The sequence below is a fragment of the Dermacentor silvarum genome, chromosome 10 (genome assembly GCF_013339745.2).
Source record: "Dermacentor silvarum isolate Dsil-2018 chromosome 10, BIME_Dsil_1.4, whole genome shotgun sequence".
In the NCBI taxonomy this organism is placed as follows: domain Eukaryota; kingdom Metazoa; phylum Arthropoda; class Arachnida; order Ixodida; family Ixodidae; genus Dermacentor; species Dermacentor silvarum.
Window position 1 is genome coordinate 59819303 of NC_051163.1, and position 14933 is coordinate 59834235.

Below are 14933 nucleotides of genomic sequence, written 5' to 3' on the forward strand. Positions count from 1 at the left end.
CTATTGAACCGAGATAAACAAAACTACACAGCATACATTGTACACAGCCAGAGTCCATCCATAGCCAAGAGCTTCTGTTCCATGAATACGTGCAACAGAGCTTATGCTTTATGTATTGTATATACGTCAACCCAACCCTGTGCACAGAATGCTACCGAAGAGAAGGACCTGCGCTGTTACCTGAGCGTTCCGCACCCGTACTTCCGAATTGGCCCGGTCAAAATGGAGGTCATGAGCCTAGACCCCTACATCGTCCAGTTCTACGACGTCATCTGGCCCGAGGAGATACGAGCAATCCGCAAATTAGGAGACCCCATGGTGAGTCAGTTTTTGGTATTCCGCGGAGTTAGCGTCGCGCCCACGTTTGAAGCACTGTTTCGTTTTCTTAATAAAGACCAGCGGAGACAAATTTTTTTCCCACTAAGCGTCCTGACCATGCCATGAGATCAACCATCTGTTCGACCCGCCGTGGTTGCTTAGTGGCTATGGTGATGGGCTTAGTCGCCCAACACGAAGTCGCGCGATCAAATGCCGGCCACGGCGGCAGAATTTCCATGGGGGCGAAATGCGAAACCACCCGTGTAGTTAGATTTATGTGCACGTTAAAGAACCCCATGCCATCCAAATTATTCCGGAATTCCCCACAACGAGCGCCTGATAATCAGGTCGCGGTTCCGGCGCGTAATACCCCATAATTTGATCAATAACCGTCTGTTCCCCGCATTACAGAAAAAATCTTTGTCATTGCAGTTTCATGCGCAGCGTTTTGTCGGTAAAGCAGACGAGGAGCTTTCTATACTACTTCAAACGCTTCGTGGTCACCGTCTGTATCAAAGGTCACCAGTTTTCTTTTTTTTTTGCGATAAAGACTTGCCGTTAAGGCATAATTCTTGATGTGTATATGTGTATTATATGTGTGCTGTGAGGCCTGTGTTGTGTGTGAATCGAAGCAGTGTTTTGTGGAATCTGTTATCATGTATCCAGCGGTCATAGCTCGTCATCACACTGTAGCGGAGGCCGGCTTGCAGTAGGAGACGCGAGCGTTCCGAAAAGGTCAGTTGGCCATGCTTGTGTCGCCAATGTGCAAACCTAACCTGCCAAATCTCCACATTCCTTATGTTGTTTTGCGCAGTGTTCCCGCATCGCAAAGAAAAAGTTCGTTCCGGAGTTGCTTTACCGAGGCTATTACTCCGTCACTACGTCACTTGAAAGAAATGATTAGAAAGCATACTATAGGCGACCTTGCTGATACATCAGTGACGCGAGCGGCATAAGTAATCCCACTCGCTGCTTGCTTCTATAATTATCAGAAATTAAGATTCCTCGGGGCGGCTGTCAGCCGTGCACCTTAAGCGCATTATTCAATTGAGGTCTGAAACAAAAAGGACGGGTTCGTATAATGACATTCTCAAACAGGCAGAAATGAGCAGGACATGTACTCATGCATAACTTCTGCATAATTCATGAATGAATATTTAGGCAACAATTTCCCGGATTTCCTTTCTTCTACATATGAAAATTCCGCTCACTGTTGCTCTGTGTCACGAAGTAATGAGCACGCCCGTAAAATCCGCCTGCAAAGTGCGACGCCTGATGTCAGGCTCTTCTATAAACGATGTTAACACTCTTCGAGAAACCACTAGCTGACAGGGTTCCTTTGTAGCGAGCGCCGTTGCACCTGGATAAATTACAAATTAGTCTGGATAATCTGGATAGTCTGGAACCTGGATAGTCTGAATAATCTGCACTAGTCTGGATGATTTGCAGAGTAGCTTTTAAAAATGCTGCATATCCAACGCAGTCGGTGGCATCGAGGACGACGTTGTTTTTGGTTCCGAGGACGCCTGCGAAGCATCCGACGAGGATGACTTACGTTTCAAGGCAAAGCCAGGGGCTCCGACACGCGTTTTCGTTGCACTCGGATTCGATACCGACCACGCCGTCTCGCCGTCTTCACCACGCCGTCTTCACCACCACGCGAAAACCGTTGCGGATTTTTACAGCGCTGTGAAATCGGGTTTCTTCCTGCGCAGCTGTCCCGTGCCACAGTCCGCGAGACGACCGAGGCCATGGTGTCCCACGGCCGCATCAGTCAGGTGGCATGGTTGAGCCCAGACACCGACCCGCTGCTGGAAAGGGTCAACGAACGGGTGGCCATGCTCACCGGACTGTCCACAGACTACGAGGCCGGAGACTCCGAGATAATACAGGTGAGCATTTATTGAAAAAAAAAAACACTTTCACATGTGTGTGCGAATGCGAGCAACTCGTACATCAAAACCAGCGAGGCTGCCCAAGGAATTCCTCAAAACCCTTCGGAAGTCCTAAGGTTCTCGTATACCGCGGTTTATCTACGCATGACTTTAAAAACGCTTCGGCATATCTGGTAAATTTCCTGGGTAGCTTATCTCTATATCCGAGCTTAGTACTTCTATATAAACACTTCTATATCCGACGCGGGTTCTTGTATGCTGTACCGGCTGTATACGTATATCCTTTCGAGCTTCGCAAGCTACACGCTCTGCCTGGCTCGCTTTGCGTTCTCAATCTCGCCTTTCTTTTGTTTTTCCTGCGCATTGTTCGCGACGAGCAGTACAACTCTTACGGACCCGGAGGCCACTACGAACCGCACCACGACTACCTATTGGGGGGACTCACTGAGGAACAGGTAAGTTGAGGATGACCACGGAGGTTCTCGATATGGGTGCTCGAAATTATGAACATAGTGGAAGTTGTGCGCCTCAGAACTGATAGGAAAACAGAACTGCCGTATTGCAGAACAAAAATTCAAAATTAAAGCAATTTAGTATATCATTACCGTCGCACCGTTACCGCCAGCCACCAAATGTCCATGTGCATTGTTTATTCCGCATGCACCGGGCTTACCACACGTGCGCAGTTGAGATGAAGTGGTCGCTGTAACGGTAATGGTACCACGCTAAAGTTACGCATTAACAGTCTACTAATAGGGAAGCAATTAGGGTGTTTCTGATTGAAAATATGACACCAACAATATTTAAAATACTTATAGGGTGTAACGTGACAAAATTGAGATCTCATGATGACGCAGGCCGTAATGGGACCTCTGAAATTTTTTTTGACCACCTAGGACTCTTTACCGTGCGCCTACATCTGAGTACATGAGCGTCTTTTTTTCATTTCGCTTTGATCTAAATGCGGCCGCCGCGGTAGGGATCGAACCCGCGACCTCGAGCTTATCAGCGCAACGTCGAAGCCACGGCCGGCGTTACCATGGCGAGTGACCAACAATATGACATATATGAATGTAGGCATGATACATTATTTTAAGGAAACCATAGTTTGGCCGTGTAAGCCCAGAGGGCATAACCGAGGCCGTATGCCAGGTGCCGTAACCTAAGGTTCGACTACCGTATATTACACTGGACTTCGTTGCATGGGCTATCACGCTTACTGTCCAGCTGTTTTTATATGGTAACTACGAAATCACTGCGAGTTTTACGATTGGATGAATTTTGTGAATTTAAAGAAGGCGTGAAAATTCTTCGGCGAGCAATATCGACGCTCCACGCCAGAAAAAGCGCGATACCTCCGAAATATGTATGGGTCTAGGTACTCTGCGGCTATACAGTAAAAAAAATCACCATCGAGAAGCATATATAAAACACGATAGTAGCCTTATTAATTGCAAACTTCCTATGTACCACGCTGGTTAATCTATGAGCCTTGTGAAACAAAAATCTTTTGAAACATTCGTCGTGGTGTCCAGCAAATTCCTGCAACATTCTCGCGGGAATGATTACAAATTTTCACCCGAACTGGCTGATCGTATTTGTGCAAGGCAGTCAGCTAATGAAGTGAAGGCGGTATTATCTTCCGTGAAGCGTGGCTCGGTCCCCGGGCCGCACGGGTTGCCCGTTGAGTTTTATTTAACCTTCTAGGCAGATATTGGTGCCACTTTCACGTCTCTATTTGACGCATGCTCTGAGAACTTTCATTTCCGGTTAGGTCCGCGACTGTCGCATTGTGCTTGTCCCCAAGCACGATCCGTCATACTCGTAAGTTCATTCATCCAAGGATGAATGAATGCCAATCATGCTTTTTTAACGCCGAGCTGGATACATTGCTCGCTATTGCCGCAGCCCTGTCACCCCACTAGCCCCTTTCCCACTTACTCTGGTCCCTACCGTACTCCAAACCGCTTTCAGCCTCGCACCGAATCATCTGCACCAACCTCCTCCGACGTGCTGACACTGCAGTGACTTTATTCGCCTACCATCTAAAATCTTCACGTATGTCAAATTGTCATGTTCGCCAGCTGTTCCCGATGGCTCCTACTACGTGACGCCTCTTACTGACGTCCTGCTCACGCATGGTGTCGCTGCACCCTACACGGTCCTGAGCATTACCTCAAACAGTACTTCCCCAGGGGCTCTCCGTAGCCCACCTTTGCCCCCTGCAAGACTATCAGCTAGATGCTTTTTAACTGGATGCTACATGTATTGAGAAGGGCACTCTGACGCCATCTTGTGGCGGCTGCGAAACTCGCAGCATGATCGCCACTGACCTTCCGCCTGAGCACACTGAAGCCCTCGGACGTATTCTCGAGTCGTATCGAGATATTTTCGACTTCGGCAATCGGCATTTGGGCCAAACCACCGTAGTCGCCCATCGGATATACACAGCCCTGTTCACCGACGCCCCTATCGTGTGTCTTGCGTCTGAGCGAAGCGTCATCCAGCAGAAAGTCAACAACATGCTTGAGAAGGACGTTATCGAGCTATCCTCTAGTCTCTGGGCTTCCCCTGTTGTTCTCGTTAAAAGAAGGATGGATCGTGGCGCTTTTCTGTGGAACATCGCCACCTGAACAACATTACGAAGAGCTTACGCTTACCCGTTGCCGCGAATTCATGACGCTTTCGACGGTCTGTATGGTGCCGCTTACTCCTCCTTCTATCGACCTCAGATCTGGATATTCGCAGATTGCTGTGGACCCAATGGACAGAGAGAAAACGGCTTTTGTAACTCGTGACGGGTTTTACCAGTTCAAGGTCATGCCTTTTGGTCTGCGTATTGCTCCAGCCACATTCTAACGAATGATGGACTCTCTGCTTCATGGGTTCAAGTGGTGTACATGCTTGTGTTATTAGACGATGTAATTGTGTTTCCGCCTACGTTTGATACCCACCTCGAGCTCCTCTCCGCGAATTCTTGACGTGTTCCGCCGTGCCGAACTTCAGCTAAATTCGTCGAAGTGCCGTTACAGCCGTCGCCGCATTACGATGCTTGGTCATATTGTGGACGCTGCCAGCGTACACCCTGACCCGCAGAAGATTCGAGCCGTGAAAGACTTCCCTGTGCCCAAGTCCGCCAAAAATGTTCGCAGCTTTGTGGGGCTCTGCTCCTATTTTCGCCGGTTTGTGAGGAACTTTGCAGTGATTGCGAAACCGCTCACACATCTTAAAAGACGCCCCTTTTACCTGCGGGCCTGCACAAACTGCGGCTTTTTCCGAGTTGACCGCCCTCCTCACAACTCCTCCCATTTTGGCCCCAACCGCAGTCCGCACTCACGCGAGCAGGTACGGGTTAGGCGCGTCTTGGCCCAGCGTCAACGTGGAGCGAACTGCGTCATCGCTTATGCCAGCAGGCTGCTGTCTGCCTCGGAGCGAAATTACTCTATTACAGAACGTGAGTGCCTGGCTCTTGTATCATCATCAGCAGCAGCAGTAGCAGCCTTTATTTATGTCCACTGCAGGACAATGGCCTCTCCCTCCGATCTCCAATTGACCCTGTCTTGCGCTAGCTGATTCCAACTTGCGCCTGCAAATTTCCGAACTTCATCACCTCACTTAATTTTCTGCCGTCCTCGATTGCGCTTCCCTTCTCTTGGTGTCCATTCTATAACTTTAACGGTCTACCGGTTATCTATCCCACGCATTACATGGCCTGCCCAGCTCCATGTTTTCCTCCTAATGTCGATTAGAATATCGGCTATCACCGTTTGCTCTCTGATCCACACCAGCTCTCTTCTTGTCTCTTAACGTTAGGCCTAACCTGTTTCGTTCCATTGGTCTTTGTGTGGTCCTTAACTTGTTCTCGAGCTTCTTTGTTAACCTCCAAGTTTCTGTCCCATATGTTAGCACCGGTAGAATGCAATGATTGTACACTTTTCTTTTCAACGACAGTGGTAAGCTCCCAGTCAGGATTTGGCAATGCCTGCCGTATGCACTCCAACCCAATTTTATTCTTCTGTAAATTTACTTCTCATGATCAGGGTCCCCTGCGAGTAATCGACCTCTATAAACGTACACCTTTACATACACTAGAGGCTGACAGGTGATGCTGAATTCTTGTTCCCTTGCCAGGCTATTGAACATTAGCTTATCTTCTGCATATTAATCTTCAACCCCACTCTTACACTTTCTAGATTAAAGTCCTCAATCATTTGTTGTAATTCGTTCCCATTGTTGCTGAATAGGACAATGTCATCTGCAAACCGAAGGTTGCCGAGATATTCGCCGTTGATCTTCACTCCTAAGCATCCCCAGTCTAAAAGCTGACCATATGGAACATTGAGGCCTGAATCATGTTTGTCTCGAGCACAGAATACCACAAGAAGAAGTAAATTCATTGACCCGGGCATGTGTTACTTCTTCTACAACTTTAAATAGATTCGATGTAAGGGCAATTGGCCAAATGTTGTCCAAGACATAACCGAGGTTCTGATTTTTAAATAAAAAGACAACTTTTTGCAATTTTCCAAGAGGTCGGAAACCATTATTATTTAGTGAACAGCTAACTACATTCATGAGCTCAGTTTGGGAAAGAGTTAAACAATAGTATAATCATAGCTTGTACTTCATATCATCATTTCCGAATTGCAATATCTTGTAATCTTATATATATGTATGACCGCTAGTTTTGTACTTACCTCTATCGTGCAGTTATGGTTATTGATTGTTATCCTAATATGTATTGACATTTGTATTTGACCCCCCTTACACAATGCCTCTGATGAGACCTGTAAGGTATTTGTAAATAAAATAAAAATAAAATAAGAATTGTGATAAAGTCTGGTCCAGGGGCCAATTGTGTGCAGTTAAGATGTGTGCAGTTAAGATGACATCGAATGTTTCTGTCACGGTAACTTCTACAAACTCAGATATCGAACTAATACACCCACTAGGTCTGGGACACTGCGAAGAAAAGCGTGCTGCAAGTCCTTTCGCGATATCATTTAGTGAATCCACCGCTTTTTTGGGATGTATATAGAACAATATAATCTGACCATGCGGACTGTCGAACAGCTTTTTTGCTCCGTGAAAACCTAAAAAGTGCCGGTCTTCTTTCTGGTTTCAACAACAATGAATGCAGTCTATTTTTTTCTTCATCTTTAGCTATCGCCACAGTTCTTCTAAACACAGCTACATAGAATTTATAGTCCAACCAATCTTTCGGTGAATCATTATGTTTGAGATTTTTCCATGCTGCTTTTATTCGCCCATAATCCCGTCTACATGCTTCATTCCACCAAGATGAGTTTGACGGAGAGCTGCCAGACATAACCGTAAACTCAGTGGGCTCAATGAGTGGCTAGGTCCCGCAGTTGCTGATAGCGGAGAACACACTGAGGTACCAGACTCAACTTCTGCCGGACTGTCAAAGTTTGATTTGTGAGAATGTTGTGCGGGAATGCTAGTTGAAATGGGGGCCGCAGCAGCAGCAGCAGCGTGCGAATGGAGGAGGCTGTTGAATTTGGCAGTCAGCATCTTGGTTATTCATTCGGCAAAGGTGTTAAAGAGTTCGCTCCTTAACTATTGAGATTGCCTAGTCAATAGGACGGCTACTGCGGCCAAAACTGTGGCTTCTAGAGATGTGGACTGACGGGACGCAGCGGCTGCGTAACCGACTTGACGCTCTTTAATTGCTGCTATTGCTTCCGCACGGGAACAATGATGTTTCTCCGCCATCTCAAACACCTGCATCTTATGGCCTCGCGCGGGGCAGTTAGTATCCGTAGCAATATGAGATCCATCGCACAAGCAACACCTTTGTGTGTCTTCATCACAGGCAGATGTGGAGTGAGAGCCGCCACAATTACAGTATCTCACTGAAGATCTGCAGGCATTAGCACTGTGCCCAAATCTCCAGCCGTTTCGGCATTGCAATGGTCTAGGTGTAAAGGTCTCCACGCGGAACAAATACGGCCATGCCTTCACTTCAGACGGGCGCGTTAAACTGGCGAAAGATACGATAACGCTCTCAGTTGGAACTCGAGGTTATCACCCACCGACCTTTCGCATTGGTAAACAGATACACCACCAGTCGGAGAGAGCATCGTCAAGAAGGCCTCAGGAGTTATATCGGTGGGTACCCCACGAACAATGCCCTTCACGCATGCGAGATGAGGAGGCATGAAAGCATGAACCGCGATGCTAGCGAATCTCGTGCAGTTAAGCAAATCAATGAGGCACTGAGCATTAGATAACTTACACAGAATACCAGTCTTGCCAAAACGCCGCACCTCCGAGATATCAATTAGGTGTTAGGTTATACCACGCAGCTCCTCCTGGAACATTTCTCATTCGGTCAACTGAATACAACCACCATCTTTAGGAACGAGCGTCATATAGTCAAGGTAGTTACTCTATTCGGAAAGAAACACTCCAGGGGCACCGACTCAGTGGGATGGCTAGCTGATCAGCGCGAGCCCTTGCCGGGACAGGAGACCAGCAATAACAGTCCCTGGAAAGAAATAAACAACAACACACACGCATGCCTACAGAAGAAACAAAGCATTACGAGCAGTTAAATTGCGGCCAATCCCCCTTTCGGATACGGAACAAGAGGATCACTTCGATGCCTAGTCAAGCTGAAGCCCTCTTGTAGATGTAGATGTAGATCCTTGTGACCTCTTGGCACGTACCCACTTTTCCTCGCCTACTTGTCCATTGGTTCTTTTTCTTCGTCATTGACCCCAAACGTGAATGCGCGCGCTCAGCGGAGTGACCGTTTTGTTTTTCATTATGGCGTGCGGGACAGCGTCTGCATGAAGCTAACACGCTTTCGTGTGTGTCCTTTTACAAGCGAAGCTTGTCTATGTCTAGCGTGAACGTCCGTCTCTGTTCGCGGAAACAATCATCATCAGCAATGGCTCGAGCTTCGTTGTCCTCTTCCACAGCTGGTCCCTTGGCCCCGCTACCACGCGAACGCGCTAGTGCCACTGATCACGCATTCGTCGTCTTCTTCCACAGCTGGCTCCATTGCCGCTCATCATTACAGCGTAGAATTTTGCTTCTGTTCTGTCAGTCTTAATGGGGAGGCCGCGTTTACGGTGGTATGAGCCATTGTTTAAGGGGGTATAAGCCATTCATTGTCTTACGTGACGAACAGATTTAATTTTGAAAGCAACTTAGTTTTGAAGAATCGCAAGCGGCAATGGCAGGCGGATGCTGCTAACCACTGACACCGAGCAACCACCGAACGCAAGCGTTTGTGATTCTACAACTTGTCCCTCATCAGTAATGACGACCGTAATGACCATCACCCGTATTGCCCAACTCCCTTGCAGTATACCACAGCGATCACAAGGCTACTCTGCTAACTTGCAAAAACATTGACTGGTGAAGCTTTCGATGTTCAATAAACATGTGTTTCCCTGCCAATTTGTCTTCATTGATGTCAAAGTATACCCACAATACACATCTCGTTAATAACAAGGGCACATTCCATTAAACACAAAGTTGATGGCAAAAGGGATGGTTAAGTATACAAAGGGACAAGCTTCGCTTATCATCCATCTTCGCGTAGTGGAAGGGCCGACGAATGTTTTCTAACTTTTCTCTTCTTTCCACCCGGTTCACACAGCTAGAACAAGTAGACGAAGACGAGAAGTTCACCGGAGACCGCATCGCCACCTTCATGTTCTACGTGAGTTTACGGCAACCAGCCTCGCACTGCTCCACATGCGTGACTCGTGGCGTAAAAGTGTGCCGTTCGGTTCACTTTCTCGCAGTCTTGGCAAAGTATTTTTCTTTCTTGCTAGCTTTTTTTTAGAGCTTAAGAAAAAAAAAAGACAGCATTCCGGTTGTGAATTCCCGGTTTTCTATGATTTCGCCTACACAGCGGCAGCCAAACACAATGACTAAACTCCGGCATGCTTCTGAGCAAAATTATTTAATAGAGGGTTTTAGTTTGTCCGTACACGTATTACCGCTCGCGCAATATCGGGTTACCGGAGAGAGGTGTACGGCGGCCACAACGCTGGTGGAGACAACTTGTGACGCAGAATTTAACACCACGGCGCGCACAAGGCAAATATGGCGATGACCTACCGTATTCTACTTAACTAATGGTGCCAAACATTGGTCATAGTTACATAATCGTTAACGTTCCGTCCTTTTATGGTTTTCCGTCGACGAGAATACTTTCTTAACACAAACATGATTTATATTCATTTTAGTTGGACAAAGCGTCACAAGATGTCGCTACCGGATTTGCTGCTGCCGACCACGGCTCCTGCAACCGGGTAATCCGTTAATGGATTACCATAAATGGATTACCGTAAATGGATTACCGTAAATGGATTACTGGTTACAGTGTAACCCGGTGCTCCGTAAATGGATTACCGGGTTACATCAGTTTTAATCAGTTGATCGCTAAGAAGCTTACTGTAAGAAGTTTTCGAACTCACACTTTCTAATATGAAATGTATTTCAGTGCGTGTGAAATATGTACATTTATTTCGTACTTGGCGGTGTTGCTGTATGCCTTCGTCGAGTTTAGCATTTGTAGTTACGAAGGATATTCCGGTCTTACACCAGATCGAAAAAGCTCGCCTTGGCGGCCGTGGGGAAAATAATGACGCGGTTCCTCATTCCTTTATAACTTAGCTTTGAATATCTAGCTAAGACGTGAACGAGCCGTAAAAAACTAGTTCTGAAAAGCACCGAAGTCCCAATGATGAAAGTGGTGCTTGGGTGTTTTGAACCCCATGACCCAGTTCATTTATAAATGTGAAAACCTCAATCCTCAAAACGCCGGGATATTAAGAGGGGCTTCCAATTAACACACGGTCTTAGCTTGGTTATCAGCTACTCTGTTTCTTTTTCTCTTCTTCTTTTCTTGGGGGGAGCCGGGGATGGGGGGTGGGGGTGTGGGTGCTGAAAGGGGACATACGGATTGCTTTCCTGTACAGTTTATTGAGTGGGATAAATTTCGGCGTTATACAGATGTCACAAGAGTAGCTGCAAAACAAGATACATGCGCATGTTAATCCTTTGTTGCATGAACATAAATTACACATGCAAACTGCGGTTGCTTTTAATTTTCTACCAATGTGCCTCCAGCAAATGCACAGACAATAGTTTTTTTTTTTCTGTGCTGGCAAATGTTGATTTCGAAAGACACAGAACGTCCACTTCAGTGGAAAACATGTGCAAACACCTCCAATGAGTGTGCGTGCCGATAGAGTTCTTTTGCTCCAACAGGTGAAATTCCTGGCACAGCATTAACAACCATAAGCTTGAATACAAAATTGGAGACGTTACGCACGTCACCGTGCATTATGGAATACGAAAAACAGTCTCCTTTGCCGCCGCTAATGCGCAACGATACCTTTCTGTGACGTAGCCAGGAAGATATTTGAGCGGGGGGGGGGGGGGGGGGGGGGTCATTCGACAGGGGAGGGGGTCACTGGACAGGCGAGTGTTGTGGCACGTCGCTTTATGCTGCGCATCCTGATTTGGAGAAATTCGGGAGTGGGAAGGAGAAGGGTACACGTGCGCGGTCAATGTTTCGTCTTTGTTAATTAATTCAGGAGTAAGTTTGTTAATTATCATTCGGCACAACAATGAAGGTTTCGTTTTCTTCGCAAGGCTAAAATTTCGACGTTCTACAAACGTTCGAACCATCATGCGAATGTTTCACCTCACAATTCCTAATTCAACATTTCTGGCTATCATTTTTTTTCAGTTCAATTCAGTTCAAAAACATTTTAGCACCGCAATTCATGTCACTACATCGGACACTAGAATTCGCTTTTTTTTTCTGTCCAAGGCGTCAAATATAACGCCTTGCAAAAGACAAGTCCACTTGTCGGTCGAAACGTTTGCTCCTGCCTTCACCTTGTTCTCGTGTTGCTCATCACTTAGTGTAGTCATTGCTTAATGATGTCATTCTTTTCCGCCGAATATCCTTGCAAACAAGGCCGTAATTGTGTACGGTGCAACATTTTCTCCTAGACAACATGCGTGTGATACACAATTGAGTCACGCCCGAGTAGAAAAGTACCTAGTTTTCTTAGAGTAAGCACGTGCTGCTACAAAGCCTTCTTCTTCAAAAAAAAAACACAAATAAGCGATATATTGTCTTTTAGTATGAAGGGTAATAGTAAGAAAAAAACTTGGAGTACGCTTAAGCATTGCCTTTAAGAGTGGAGCGCGATAGCGTTATTGGACGCCGCTGACGCCGACATCGACACCGTATTTTCTGCGACATGGGACCCAATCAAAATTTAGAAAGGCTCGGTTTTCAACATTTCCTTCAATGTTGGCTAGAACCAAAGTACAGCGAAACACCATCAGAATTGGAGGACGCTTAAGTTTCGCTTTTAAGAGTAGAACGCGATAGCATTTAAAGATTCCTGGCTGCTTATCAGGCATTTTTCTCGTATATTCAAATTACAATCCGACGCTATCGCGTCTGTAGGTTGTGGTTAAGCCATACTTAACAATTTTTCTGACGGATTTTACTCTGAGAAATTCAATTTTTGTTCACTAACGCCTTGCGCCACACAAAGGGCCCGCCTGGTCGGGGTGGTTCGAAATGATGTGGTTTGGCATGATTATTTCCGCCAGACGCCCATGCTTACGCCGAAGCCGACACAGACGCCGACGCCGGATTTTCTGCGACACGGGGCCCTTAACGCTATCGCGTTCAAAACCATGCTGTTGCAATTAAATGAACAGTTCACCGCGTGACCCTTATGGCGGACCTGAGTAACGACTTTAGTGCCAGTAATGGCTCAACATTTTCTAATTGTTGTGTCCTAGAATAAGCACGTTGTTCTAGTCATACCAGTTTTCTTGGGAAACTAGAGTTACATTGCTTAATTCCCCACGATTCTGAAAATATTGTGCTGCAGAAAAATAAAATTGAAGGCAAATGCAGTTCGGAGATACGTCAATGTTCTTAGCGTTCGTGAGCGCGTAAGTATCATATCTCAAATGACCCACATGATCTTTTGTCGCTTCAAAATTTGCACCGCAAAAAGAAAATACAAGAGAAAAGGAGGATTGGAATCTTCTAATGTTTTCAGTTCCGATGGTTCCGAGAAGAGCGCAATTTCAGTCTGTCTTTATTATATTGATCTGTCTATATGGTACAGCTTGAGCAGACGTTTTTAAGTAATCTTTACATGCTCTTCGTATTACTTCGGGCACGGTGTTCTTGAGTGCGCGCAACCTAAGTACAACTCGTCTGCAAGAATATTGGGCTCCATCATCAGTGGCCGAGCTCAGATTTCTTTGTCATTAATGTCTGCGTAACATAAGCCTCTAGTAGTTGCTCCCTAAAATACCTCAACTTACTTTGTTAAAGATGAATAACTTTGGTGGTGAGGAAGTCAAAGTGCATGCGAAAAGAGGAACAGCTAACTCATTATACTTCCTTAAAGACTTCAAACAAGACAGAAGTTCACAGGAAGATGGATGCTTCAAGGAATGAGCACTGAGCGAACAAGAGATGCCACTCGAGCCAACGTTTCGACATGGGGACCTGCCTTCTTCAGGGCAGCGACTGTTTTCCTTGGCACCGTTTTTGGGCACGCGTAGTTCCCCCTCCCCCGTGGCGCTCTTTGGCCCTTGCTCCATAAAACCCCATACATTATCCTCATCATCATCCCGCTCCGCCACACTCAAAGGGGGAAGAGGGGCAGAATAGGCTTGTGCGTGGGCTAGGATGAGGGAAGTCGAAGTGTTCAAAAAAGGAACAGAAAACGGTGTTTGTTGTTTAGTTGTGACTGAGATGGAACAGGCCGGGGTGTAGTGCACTTGGTTCTTCCGACAACATTACCCATGCTTTCCAGCATTGAAGGGTACTGCTGCTGGTTATACCCGGTTGTGAGGTAAGGGTACTGCTGTTGAAAGAACCAGCGGTACACCTACCTGTGCCATATCTATCGCAAGTCAACACCAAAGTACCCCCCCCCCCCCTTTTAGTTTTCTTTATTTGCGAAAGCACTGCATGCCCCATTACGCGAAAATCAGTCGGCGTGACCGGAAGATGGTACCGGAAATGGCCGACGCCGCAAAGAGTAAAAGCACGTCAAAAATGCTCGGATTGACGTCACATTTCTCAGAGAGGTTCCTGTAAACAATGAAAATAATGGTTTTGAAAGAGAATTTGGTACATTTCGGTCTTGGAAGAAATCGAAAGCGGGCCTCCGGGGGGCGAGACGAGCACGCCTCCCCGACGCCACGGCGGCTCCACGGTTCTGGCTTACAAAATGTCTGCTATAGTGCGTGCGTGATTGCACGCGTCACGTCGCAGCCATCTAACTGACTAAAGGTGTGGCCTAGTGCGTGCATCATTGGTCACGTGACGGTGCAGACAATGCGGAGGAGGCGGCGCCACGTCATGTGTATAAAATGAGCGCGCTCACGATGTTCCGAGGTCTACAAATGGTACAATTCTTTCGCAATCCCACAGGTAAGCAGTCTTAAGTGTCGCTGCCGATTTCTTTTTTTTTCTTTTTTTTTTATCATGCTACTCTACGTGTCAGCCTATCCTCCCCTCTTGCCACTTTCAGGGTGGGGAAGAGTGAGCTACGCGTAGATAAAAACGCTGTTAAGGAGAGCAGTTGCTTTCAAAAGGTTGGCTGCCGCGACATTCCTTGTCCTACCATTGTTAATCGCTTTAATGACTGGTATAATGTTTCGTTTGATGCACCGTTT

General features: G+C 46.6%; 1 protein-coding gene across 6 annotated transcripts in view; it reads left to right on the forward strand.

Annotated features, from left to right (window-relative positions):
• Positions 1 to 14933, forward strand: part of LOC119465735 (prolyl 4-hydroxylase subunit alpha-2) — a 253637-nt gene that overhangs the window by 169583 nt on the left and 69121 nt on the right. For 5 of the 6 annotated variants that reach the window (XM_049657516.1, XM_049657514.1, XM_049657517.1 and 2 more), the window contains exons 7-10: positions 148 to 318; positions 2034 to 2210; positions 2594 to 2668; positions 9847 to 9909. The exons of the other annotated variant lie outside the window; for it this stretch is intronic. In XM_049657516.1, coding sequence (XP_049513473.1) covers positions 148 to 318; positions 2034 to 2210; positions 2594 to 2668; positions 9847 to 9909 — 486 coding nt within the window. The remainder of the gene's footprint in view (positions 1 to 147; positions 319 to 2033; positions 2211 to 2593; positions 2669 to 9846; positions 9910 to 14933) is intronic. 6 annotated transcript variants of the gene reach the window in all.